The 12720-nt window shown below is 41.0% G+C and overlaps 1 protein-coding gene across 1 annotated transcript in view; it reads left to right on the plus strand.

Annotated features, from left to right (window-relative positions):
• The first annotated feature begins 247 nt into the window (after positions 1-247).
• Positions 248-12720, plus strand: part of LOC311309102 (potassium channel subfamily K member 5-like) — a 28030-nt gene continuing 15557 nt past the window's right edge. Inside the window, exon 1 of the mRNA XM_084438268.1 lies at positions 248-716. Coding sequence (XP_084294394.1) covers positions 531-716 — 186 coding nt within the window. The 5' untranslated portion in view covers positions 248-530. The remainder of the gene's footprint in view (positions 717-12720) is intronic.

Below are 12720 nucleotides of genomic sequence, written 5' to 3' on the forward strand. Positions count from 1 at the left end.
AAATTGCGAAAATATTACACTTCCAGCATGTTGAGAGCCCTTAGGCATAAACTCAGCACACATTGAGCGGCGTCTGTTTATGTAGGCTAATAGGCAAGATGCAGTTCAGTTTACCTGTCGCGCAGCAAATTATTTCTCGCGTGGATAGATCTTTGCTCTTCTCCGTTCCTTTGCAAAGTTTAGGTAGAGGCTGCTACACAGGAGGCTGCACGCTATCACACTGTATGCGCACGTGGAGAGTAAACAACTGGGTCGCAGCGAGACCTCTCACTTTATCGGACCTTTGGCACAAGGATAACATGCGAGCGGTCCTGTTAACTTTATGAACAATTTTGCACAGTTTTACACTAAAGAAGCTGATGTTACATGGGATTATTCCGAAAAGGTTTTTATGAAAGTAGTGCGGAAGAAATAAGTAACCTACTCCAAAGATAGTGTTGAACATGAGCTTGATAGGCTATAGCTCTACATTTTAGGCTATTCGGGGCCCCTCTCCTGCTATTTTAAAGTTGTAGTCATTGTGCATAAGTATGGTAGATAAAGGTCCATTGTTGACTTCGGCAATCATTTTTTATCTGTCCATTGGGGCAGCGATATTCCAAGTTCTCGAGGAACCCAATTGGGAACACGCCGCAAAACAATACAGTGCTCGAAAGAATAAAATACTCGAGGACTATCCCTGTCTCACGAAGGATGACTTGGACAAAATATTGGAGGTAAGAAAATCCACTATAACATGGTCACTTTGTAAAGCAAACTCTTACAATCAGGAGACCATGCACGCGAGCAATGTGTCCACATTTTGCTCGTAGCGGTAGAAATAGCATAGACTGAAAGAAAATACTAACTCCATGTGTCACAGAAAGGCAAACTCATTAGGCTATTTGTCATAGATCGATTTTAGTTCAACAAACATTTGATCGCGTTATATATATTTCACTCTGAGTTTGCGGATGAGTCAAATATCAACGATTCACTTGGGGGTCAAAACAGAGCCCCATATGTCTGTATTCACTCAGTTATACTTCAGTGTGATGCAGTCACTTCTAAATACAGATTAGGAGTCATTCAAACTCCAAAACCCCCAAATCCCTGCTCTAGGAAACGAGCCTTATCTGACCTAACTCCATAACTCCTAACACTGGTTGATAATGCTGGGACTATTATACACTTTTAATTGCAGGAATATTTGTCTGTTGTGATATGCTATAATAGCCTACCAAGAGTTTACTGTGAGTCTGTCTTTAACGTTCTTGAACAGTCTTTCTTTAAACGTTTCACAATGTTCAATGGTTAAGATTTTATGTCCCGTAAAAATGATACTAAAAATGGGTGTAGCAGTATCATTGACCTCTGTAGTGTCAGCAGTCTGCTCACACTCCTGGGGGTATTCCAGAAAGCGTGTTTTTAGTGAAAACTCTTAAGTTTGCTAACCATTGAATTACATATCACAAAAGCTTGGCCCAATGAAAGTATCAATTCACTTAACATATATATTTGGCACTGTCTATTTTGGAATATTTTACGATTCTGTCAGATACTGTAGATTATGTAAGTGGAAAGATTCTCTTTTCTTTGTTCTGCTTGTGGAGACAGTAGTAGACTACCATGTGAAAACAAACGTGTAGAACATCACAGTTATTTCAACAGAAATGTCCTGGTACAATATGGAACATAGAATAACCACAATACCTACATTTATCTAAATGAATTGGCAGTTAGGAGCATGGCATCAAGTTAGGAGCATGGCATCAAAACAAAGATTGAACAGCCTCTGCAAACACTATTATCTACCCTATCTCAACACTTTTATAATAACATAACTCTTGGTTTACAATGTTGTCTTTTAGAAGACATGGATTTGGGCTCTCTTGTGTATCTGACCAAAAACTGAACATGTCTTAACATGTGCCCTCTCTGCCCCAAATGTTGAGACCTTGAGAAGATTTATGACCCACTACCCCCATTCCATTCAGGGTTTGGGAGTGAAATGGTATACATATGTGCCATGCCTTTTCCTCCTTCAGGTGAGGCACCTGTTAGTTTCAGGTCTCTTTATTTGTGTGTAGTTGAATAGAGGGTAGAAATAGGGGGTGAGACGCATTTAAATATGGCACAGTTAGTGCTGTGTAGCAGTTGTTAGCTGTGGTCCTGATAGCTTGTTGATGGGCCAGTTAGACTTCTAGGGTGTGCTCTTTAAAAGAAATAATGCACGGTAAACATGTTGTCTTCCACCAACAAAGTATTGCCCCTTTGTGTCAGTGAAGCAGTGGGAAAAAAGTGTATACATTTTGTTTTATTTGCAGGTTTATTCTGCCGATAGTACATCGATGCACATTCAACAGGAGCGCACAACAAAAAATCCCACAATGCTTTGTGAACGTGATGCATTGACATCCAAAATGAGGCTAACATTTTTTAAACAATGGCGGACAAAAATATAGCTGATACGAGAAAAAACAAAACCATCACTCACTGCATGTTTTACATTTGTCACATCAGTATCTGTACACTAATATCACTGACCCCAAACAATTTAGAAAGTAAAATCAAGCTCGCACAACAGCTGCTCACAGTGCAACATCGTTGATGTTCATGAGCAATTGGATTTGACACAGCTGGCGTTAGCTGATCGGCTAATCGTTGCTAGCTTCATGACAGCATCCCAATAAATATATCTTCTTAAAATGCTTAGAATGCTTAACATCAAATATGATTATATAAAAACAAATAAAGTGAGAAGAAATTAAGATATAGTGAATACAAAGCAGACTCCAGCTAGCTGTCCATGCACATCACTGTTTTAGCTGACGTGAGGAGGGCAGAAGGACAGTAAGCTATTCAAAATGTCCAAACAACCGCCTATAAGTTTATATTACCCAAGTCTATACATTTTCCAATGACCAACTATAACATTAGAGACCACTGAAATCCTGTTCAGGAGGTGAGTATTCGCTTAAAGGTCCAAGGGCAAACCTTGAGTTTATTGTCCTTCAGTTGTTGTGGTGGTATCTTATCGTATTTGTACTTGCCTGCTACAGATTACTTAATGCACTTGAAGGTCCAAGGGGCAGTCTGGTACACGGCTTCTTGTTTTGGAAGACATAGTTGCAGACTTTCAAATTACAAATTAACCAACTAGTACATGTCTGTGCCCTTCAAGGAGGACCTTAGTTTGTCATTAACTCAGACAGGTTGACTTGAACTATTTGATGATCGCTGTTATATGTAATAAATCCAAAGATGAGTAGCAAGAATTGACATGTTACACTATGTATTATTGAAGATGTCACAAGGCCCTACTGTGAATGTTTTGTCTTGCTCTGACTTGAATGCTTTAGACAGGAAAATGTATTAATTATATATATAAATAATTTAAAATTAACTGAAGCAAAGTCAGAAACTTGAAACAAAATTGAAGCAAAGCTGTCATGTTCCAGATGTTGTTTTACTAATAATAGTAAACTTGGTCATTACAACAATTTATGTTAAAAATGTTTTTTAGTGTTATCTCCACTCTTTGGCAGATATATGTTTAGTCATCCTTGATATATTAGCATTAGCCAACCACATTGTCAACACAATGTTATAGACACAATAGCTATGGCAATGCTGGAAAGCTGATGGTTGTAGTGGAGCAGGGCTGTGAATCGTGACAGTATTCATGGTTGTAGTGGAGCAGGGCTGTGAGTTGTGACAGTATTGATGATGGTTGTAGTGGAGCAGGGCTGTGAGTCATGATATTACTGATGGTTGTAGTGGAGCAGGGCTGTGAGACGTGACAGTACTGATGGTTGTAGTGGAGCAGGGCTGTGAGTTGTGAGAGTATTGATGATGATTGTAGTGGAGCAGGGCTGTGAGTCGTGAGAGTATTGATGATGGTTGTAGTGGAGCAGGGCTGTGAGTCGTGACAGTATTGATGATGGTTGTAGTGGAGCAGGGTTGAGTCGTGACAGTATTGATGATGGTTGTAGTGGAGCAGGGCTGTGAGTCGTGACAGTATTGATGATGGTTGTAGTGGAGCAGGGCTGTGAGTCGTGACAGTACTGATGGTTGTAGTGGAGCAGGGCTGTGAGTACTGTCTGGCACTGCTGCAGTATTGGTGTAGTAGTAGCAGGTCTAGACCCTGAGATGGGACAATACCTGCTTGCCTGGAGCTTCAACAAACAAATCAATGTTTTCTTGCTATTGGAAATAAAATGTATACCTTGAACTTACATACCTGGTATGCAGGGATTGGGATTTGTTAATTTGTTATGTGGGGGGGGGGCTGTTTTAGTACGGTTGGCATGGGTGCGTGCAGTGGCAGCAGTGATGGTGGCACTTAATACTGCTTCATAAATAGCAAATATCAAGCCTTTAATGATCTGTCTTTGAGATGAAATGGCCTGCATGCCGGTCTTCCATTGGACAGGCTGAGCCCCAGATAGCCCTGGCCCAATTTAACCCCTGATGGTATGACATAGCCTAAACACGAACTGAAAAATTCCAAAGGGGGGCTAATTAAAGACTGAATAGTAAAAATCTGTCTGTAAGAGTAGGGATGAAATTTGGTTTACTCATTTCATGTTTGAAGTAGCAGTAGAAGTATTTGCCAGACATTGTAAACAAGTGAAATCCTCAGAAGCTGATGAGTTTGATAGCTGCAGTCTTCTCTGCATTTTGTGCAGCTGACTCTATAATGACTAATCGTTTTTGAGCAAGCAAATTAGAGAAAAACCTTTGAATGTCGACTGTTTGCAAACACCGTTTTCAGCTGAGTGTGAGGTGCTTCTTAGGAATGCAAACAGTGAAGTGATAAGTGAAAACAGCAGAGACGGTGTGACGTGATATAGCCACTCTGTCAGAGAAGGCTTGACATGCTCCTTTATTTGTCTTGGGAGAGAATTAAGTATAGATGCAAAATTAACATGGCAGCATGTTGGACTTCTGTGACCAACATCTGATGCAGATTCCACAACTTAAAATGGCCAAAAAGTGAGTCTAACCTCTCTGGTTCAGCGGCGGCCAACGAGGTATTCTCACCAATTCACACCAAACCAAGGTGGCCCGCCAGTTAGAACACCCACTGTTTTGGACTGACAGACTAGGGTTAATTGGGCTTTAAAGGTTTGGTGAAGTGTGTCCCAAACCAATAAAAATGCATAACTCAGAGAGCACAGACCTCTGCCCATCAATGCATTTCAGGGCAGGACATGTTTGATATTGCTGTATTCATTAGGTTGAGAGCTTTATGCCTGTCCAAACCCAGCCTGGTCTCACTTGGCAGACTTCAGAATTCAACGTTTGTCCATCGCCTCCATATGTCATTTCTAGACGGCATCATACAGTTATAAACGTCGGCAGACGACGTGGGATAGGCCTAAGTTTTTGATTGGTTGTTCTCAGAGTTTTGTGGTTGGTTGTTCACATTGGAACACGTGATAGAAGAGGGGTATAAATTTGCAAGCGCTTTTGAGGAGGGTGGGTTGGGTGGGTCAAACAACTTTGGGTTGGGTGGGTCAACAACGATTTACAAGCAACTAGCAAACAACCTTACTAGCTAGCCAACTAGCTCACATTCTTACTGTCATTATTATTAGCTAGCATTAGGTACTGTTCTTATAGCTACTGTTCGCGTTAGCTAGCTCGTATTCTAACACTAGCTAATGCTTGGATGCTAGCTAGCTAACTATTCACAGTGTACACAAGCACCATCTACATCAACACAGAGGATAGACATGGACACAGGGATCAGGCTAATTTACGAAACTGGACCCAAGAGTGGAGCTACTCGGACGGTGCTTAGTGGGCGCGCTCCACATATCGCAATACCCCTGCACGGGCGCGCAGGGGAATTGCTCAATGCTCGCTGCCCGAGCGCCTCCACGGATATTTGTATGATGCCGTCTAGAAATGACGTTTGGAGGCTGTCTAGAAGTGACGTTTGGAGGCGATGGACAAACTCTGAAGTCTGCCAAGTGAGACCAGGTTGCCAAACCCCAAGTCTCTGTGACCTTCCCATGTTGAGATATGGCTGTTTCAATCCCCCCATTAACAATGAATGGGGTGAATTTTTCATTCCTGAGCCTACATGCAAGTCCCCCAAAAATGAATGGAGGTGAATGGCTGGCCCAGCTGTGTTTGGACGGCTCGAGGACCCGTCCTGTTATTCAGATCCACTCCAAAATGTGTTGGTTTCTAAGTTGGCACATGCTACACCCCTCCACTGAGCTTCATGAAAATCGGTCTGGTAGTTTTTGCATAATCCTAGTCCAAAAAATGAAAGGTGAATGGCTGTTTCAATCCCCCCATTAACAATGAATGGGGTGAATGGGATGCATTTTTCATTCCTGAGCCTACATGCAAGTCCCCCAAAAATGAATGGAGGTGAATGTCTGGCCCAGCTGTGTTTGTGCGGCTTGTGGACTCACCTTGTGATTTGGATGCACTCCAAAATGTAATGAGTTCTAAGCTGGACCATGCTACACCCTTCCACCCTGTTTTATGAGAATCAGTATGGTAGTTTTTGCAGAATCCTGCTAACGGACAGACGAACCAACACGTGCCACCGAAAACATTACCTCTCGCTCTGTCAACCAAGGTTAAAATAGGTTTGCTTTTTCAGTTTTTGCTTTTTCCATTAGTTTTTATTTTTATATAATTTTAACTTTTTGTTTTCAATTTCAGTTTAGTTTTAATTGGTTTTTAAAGCAGGTTTGCTACTTTAGTTAATGCATGTAGGAGAACGTAACAAAATCAGGAATTTCAAAAGTGATTTCACAAAAAATAGATGAGCTATAGTCGTGTGATTGGTGTGAGAACAACCTAGAACTGTCAGCAGATTCTCCAGCAGAGATGGCATAAATGATACAAGGAAGGGGGAAAAAGTAAATGCTTTGTCATGTGCAATGGGAACTAGAAAAGGGCACTCTCAAGGTCTCTCTCCCTCTCTTTGTCCCGCTCTCTCTACCTCCCTACGTCTCTCTCCCTCTGTCTCCATTTGCTCTGTGGTGCATGCCTGCACAGAACTTATCTCCACCTGCCTGGGCTGCAGTAGCCTTGCCTAGCAATTAACTATTCTTATCACATTGATTAAGCTCAATCTGTTGGAGTGTGACCTAGCTGAGCGCTTTGCTGTATTGCAGGGATGATGGTGAGTACAATTCTTAACTACTGGATTGACACTGTGGAAGAACACTTGAGGATAATCTTCATTAGGGATGGATATTGATAAGATTTGAGCGATTCCGATTCCATTTTCGATTCTGCTTATCGATCCGATTCCTTATCGATTCTCTTATCGATTCTCATTGGGCAAAAGAGTACAAACAGGGTTATTAACATTAATTTTCTTTCATATATACTTTGAACATGCCAATTACAGTGCTGTTTTTTAGGTGTATTCACCTTGAACTAAAAATAAAACTGACATAAACAAATCAGTATTTTTTCTATAGAAAAAGATAAATAAAACATGAATTATTATTCTGTTGAATTTTAAATCCAATAACAGTCTAACATGTTACTAATGGAAAGTACAATGCTCCTTCCATTTAAAAAGGGTATATGAGCTGAGCTGACAAAAATAAAACTAGCAGCGGCAACTGGCAACAAATATAATCGAGTGAAGTCCAAATGGAACCGAGTAGGTCTGCAACCATCAACTGTATGGAGAATTAACAATTCTACTACTTCTACAAGAAGTAGCCTCTGACCCAGACTGACCACGAGCCTGACTCTGAACGTCATCATCTAAATTACATGGATGGAAATGGAGATTATTCATATAGTGAAAGCTGGTTTACACAATTAAACAAATGGCACTAACACAATAGACAGGGACTCTGGAGTAGTTTACCTTCGACTACACGTTAGCTGCGCTGCTGTCGTCACCCTGGAGCGCATCAAGAACGGGACATTCCTGCAAAAGTTATCGCATGCTGTGTGGCCAAATGTTTTTGCATATTTGTAGTATTTCCCCCCTTTGGTGATATACGTTTTTTGCAAGTGGCCGTGTTGTCATCTTGTCGCATGAAATGTAACCACACTTTTGAACGTTTATGCCTAGACAACATGTTGCTGGCTTCTTCTACCGCGGTCTAATAAAACAAAACAAGGCATTGTGCGTGCGACGTCATCGCGCATGCGCAGCAACAACAGGAATCGATAGCGGAATTGTTAAGGATTTTGGCTAACGATTCCAAGGAATCGATTCACTGGGAACCGGTTCCCTAATCACCATCCCTAATCTTCATTCCCTGGCTGGTGAGGGAGACAATCTGTTTCCCAGACACCACCTGCATCAAGTGCTCTGAAACTACTCAGTACTACAATTTACTCTACACTATTGCTAAATGCACAAGAGATACTGTTTCTTATCAAATCAATCATTTTAATGTTCATACATTTTATTTTCATCCACCTGAATTTGTTTTATTTCCTCTGAACAATTTAAATATTTCTTTGAAATCCAACTTTAGGCACTAGCCTATAATAAACACATTTGAAACCAACAGGTATGCCTTAGTCCTTCCTTGAATTTTGTTAAACGAATTAGATTCACCTGTTCCTTGAATTTTGTCAGTTGAATTGGATTCGCCTGTTCAAACCAGAGATTCGACGATTCGTTCCTCTTCTTTTTTTTCTCTCTCATATAGAGGCTGATGGGAGACCGCGGGAGTCGGGACAGCTGTCAAACTTTAGATCCGCCCCATGATTCGGATCCACTCCAAAATGTAATGGGCCCATGCTACACCCCTCCACCAAGTTTAATGAAAATTGGTCGGGTGGTTTTTGCATAATCCTGCTGACAGACAAACTAACTAACAAACACGTGGCACCTAAAACATAACCCCGACCCGGACCTGGTTTATCATGGTAGAGTTCTTACATAATAAGTAATCATTACAACATTTTAAAAAGCATTTGGATAGATTTAAAACCGGGGCAAATAGACTTACTTAGACTCAATATTGAATTCTGGCTGCATTGATTGTTGCACATCGCAGTGCTGACAGGGAGTCAGCACACTTTTAAGTGACTCCATTGTTTGCCACAAAGTCAAACTGTGCATGCTAGCATCTGTTCACTGCATCCGGCCTCCATTGCTCTCTTCACGAGAGTGGAAAACTACCTTTGGAATGTAACACTGCTCAGCTGTTGTGATAACAGTTGCAGTTTGTCATTGTGGTTTTGCTCTCTGGTTATCAGAGTGTAGCAATGGGTCTCCAAGTCTGCTCTTGGCAACATTTTCAGAGAGGGCCTACAAATAAATCATGCACTTTATACAAGTAATGGCACATACGTGTTTGTTTATCTACTGACTCACTTCTTGAGATCTCATGTTTACATTGTGGACACCTGTCTTTTTTTTTTTTTTAAGCTCTGTTACAGCTATTTGGTTGAGGTAGCAAGAGCCCCTTTTGGAATTCTCAAAGAGACCTTGTGAAAGGTTTAGGCTATTGTGCATGTTAACACAATCATTTCAGAAAACTGTTTGATTGTATTTCTGGAATCACTTTTGCAACATGAAACAGCAACATCTCCCTCACAAAATAGATTTAGCTTTATTTGTCAGGTACTCGGGTGGGGTATCTCCCAGGCCTTTCTCTACCGAGTTTTCATGTTCTCCCCGTGTTTGCAAGGGTTTCCCCCATAAAGAAACCAATACAAAAAACATGTACACGCAGCACAGAGTCTAGAGGAATCACATTTCAGTTTCAGTTCACGTGAAGAGAATACAGAGGGGTGGCAGGGGAGTGGAGGAGGACGTTATGGCTATTCGCTTTATTCACGCAGCTGCCATTGGTCAAGTCTGACGTAATTGGTGGGACGAATGCGGAAGTGCCCATTGACTCCAATGTAAAAAGTTCACTATAAAAACACCACTCCAAGAACCAAAATAGTCAAAAAAAACAGGCTGAAGAAGGGATTGGGATCGGGATTACAAACTCATCATTACCAGACTCAGATTGTTTTTTACTGCCATAGTTTTCACGTTAGCCGTCAGCTGCATTCACTTCCATGTATTTCCAAATGCGAACGCGAGCACTTCCGCATTCGTCCCACCAATTACGTCAGACTTGACCAATATGGCAGCTGCATGAATAAAGCGAATAGCCTTTAGTGGCTGGCTAGTCTAGCTAACGTTAACAGCTAACCTAGCCACCAAGGAGCCTATTCTTTTGCCTATACTAGCAGCATTCAGTTCATAACAAAGATTTGCGGAGGTAATTTGGCATTGTTTGCCTCCACGGCTTGCCTGCAAATGCACGATCACAGTAAAGTAAGAATGAGATGAACGTTAGAGTCAGTCCTGTGCTTCTTTATAATCAGAATCAGACTTTGTTTATCGCCATGTAGTTTTTCAACATACTTCGAAATTGCTTCAGGGATGGTGCACATTCCTAGTAGGCTATGTTGAGAAACTACATGGCAATAAATAATTTCTGATTATAAAAAGCACAGGGCCGAGTTTATATCTTAACTTTCTGTGATTGCACATTTGCAGACAAGCCATGGAGGCACACAACACCAAATTCAAATACACAACAGTGCTGTTCAACATAAGGCAAAGGTCGTTAAAGATTAAAGTAATCACTCTCTTATTGTAGGCTAGATGGTGTTAACAGTAATACCGGTGTTGTCATGGGTTTATTAGTCAGTGGGGGAAAAATCCACACCGTGACATCCCTACTGCCCACTGCTACTGGCTGCCCCTGGGGGAGGACAGCTGGGATGGGAGAAATGCAGAGGACCAATCAGACAAGCCCACTGAAATGCATGTTTTTTGTGTTGTGTGTTCCATGTCGCTGCTCACACAACCTTCAAGGTCCTGTGTAATATATATATATATGAGCTTTTGACTACCAAACATTCTAAATGCATAGCCTACATTTAATCCTACTCACCAATGATGTTCTGAAAACAGTTCTGGCTCTGAACATGTTGAACTCGTGCAGACTTGTACATTGCATTGCAGTGTGCATAAGTATGTGCCCTGTAATAGTTGAAACACACACACACACCAAACACATTCATACTTTGACTGATGGTTCATTTGGCCATTCATGTTTCAACACCTTCCTGTTGCACCTTGGGGTTACTACTCTGTATAAGTTTTAAATCCTCAAGAAGTTGCATGCAAATGTACATGCAGTCCTCAAGAAGTTACATGCAAATGTACTTTAGCCTTCCATTTTAGCTCAGTTCCCCGGCATAAGTTTACTTGTCTCAACAGTGGTATTCTGCTCATATTTACCAACATCCATCAAAAATTGCAAGATGTCATTTTTGGGTTTTGGGGTTGAGGAGGGTGTCGGGTGGCATTGGCCCCAAACCATTGTTATGAATTACTAGATGGGGGACTTGTGTCAAGCAACCATTTAAAACAATTAATTTTTGTTGTGTGTGCATTTTTTGACAGATTATTTCATTTGTCAAATCAGGCCTTTTTGTATGCTGAATTTTTTTGCATGCTGAATTTTTGTAATTTGTAACTGGTAGCTTGGAATATTCATGACACAGCCTTCTTGTTTGCCATTTGACTTGTTGATTGTTCCATTACAAGACCTGATACAACAGCATACAAGTCTAGACAATATACAAATAAAATTAAAAGTAACACTCACACACAACCCAACCTTTCACTTAAAGTAGTTTAGTGAGTTTAATATTCCTGTCAGATGTTTATTTCTCCTGGTTTAAATCTAGCCAATTGCCTTTTAAAATGTAGCTAATTAATGATTACTTATTGTCTAAGAATTCTCCCATGACAAGTTCATTTGTGCAGGGGAAGTAGAGATACTCTGGAAGTGGTTTGTCTAGTTTCCAGCACCTGACACAGCATTTACTCCCCCCCCCCCCCCCCCCCTTGTATCGTTTATGTAATCTCTGCTGAAATCTACTGACAGTTCTAGGTGGAATGTTTTCACACCAGTCACACAGCTACAGTACCTGACCTGTTTTATTTTTAGTGAAATCATTTGTGATATTCCTGATTTCCGGTAGCGTGATCCTTTTAAATTGTGTTGTGCTTGATTGACGGGGCACATTTTCAGCATTAGTTCATGTATTAGTCAAATCAAATCAAACTTTATTTATATAATGCATTTCATACACAGAGGCAACACAATGCACTTTACAGAGAGCAAAGGGGGGTGGACATAGATCCTACCCCTACATTTCCCAGAGGGAAGCAAAATTAAGTGAGCTGTAAAAAGTATTTTTTGTCCTATACAGCTTTAGAGACAAACTGGTTGTCAATGCTAAATTCTTAATAGTTGCCAATGCTAGAATTAATCTTCTAGATCAGGAATTCCCAAACTGTGAGGCGGGCCTCCCCTGGGGGGCCCCAAAGAAATTCAGGGGAGGCGCGGAGGGATGGTTAGAAAAAAAAAAGAAAGGAAAAACATGTTTTACTTTTTTAAAATGTCTATGGTTTTTATGAATGAAATGTGATTTTAAAGGTCAGAAAATCGAAATAAATAATGGGAGAGATGTATACTGAATTTGTGGATAGTGCAGAGAGAGTCTCCCCCAACAGGCATGAATGTATTGTGCGAAAACTTCATAACGTTAACTAGCAGCAGGTGCCACCGAGCTAACTTAGCTGTGTAACATTATAGGCTAGCAACGCTGCCTTGCAAAATGGACAAATTTGGGGGGGTGCGGGTGTGTCACTGTTTTCAGAGGGGAGGCCCACATTGATGGAGTTTGGGAACCCATGTTCTAGATCAA

Source organism: Borostomias antarcticus (genome assembly GCF_949987555.1).
Source record: "Borostomias antarcticus genome assembly, chromosome: 5".
Lineage (NCBI taxonomy): Eukaryota > Metazoa > Chordata > Actinopteri > Stomiiformes > Stomiidae > Borostomias > Borostomias antarcticus.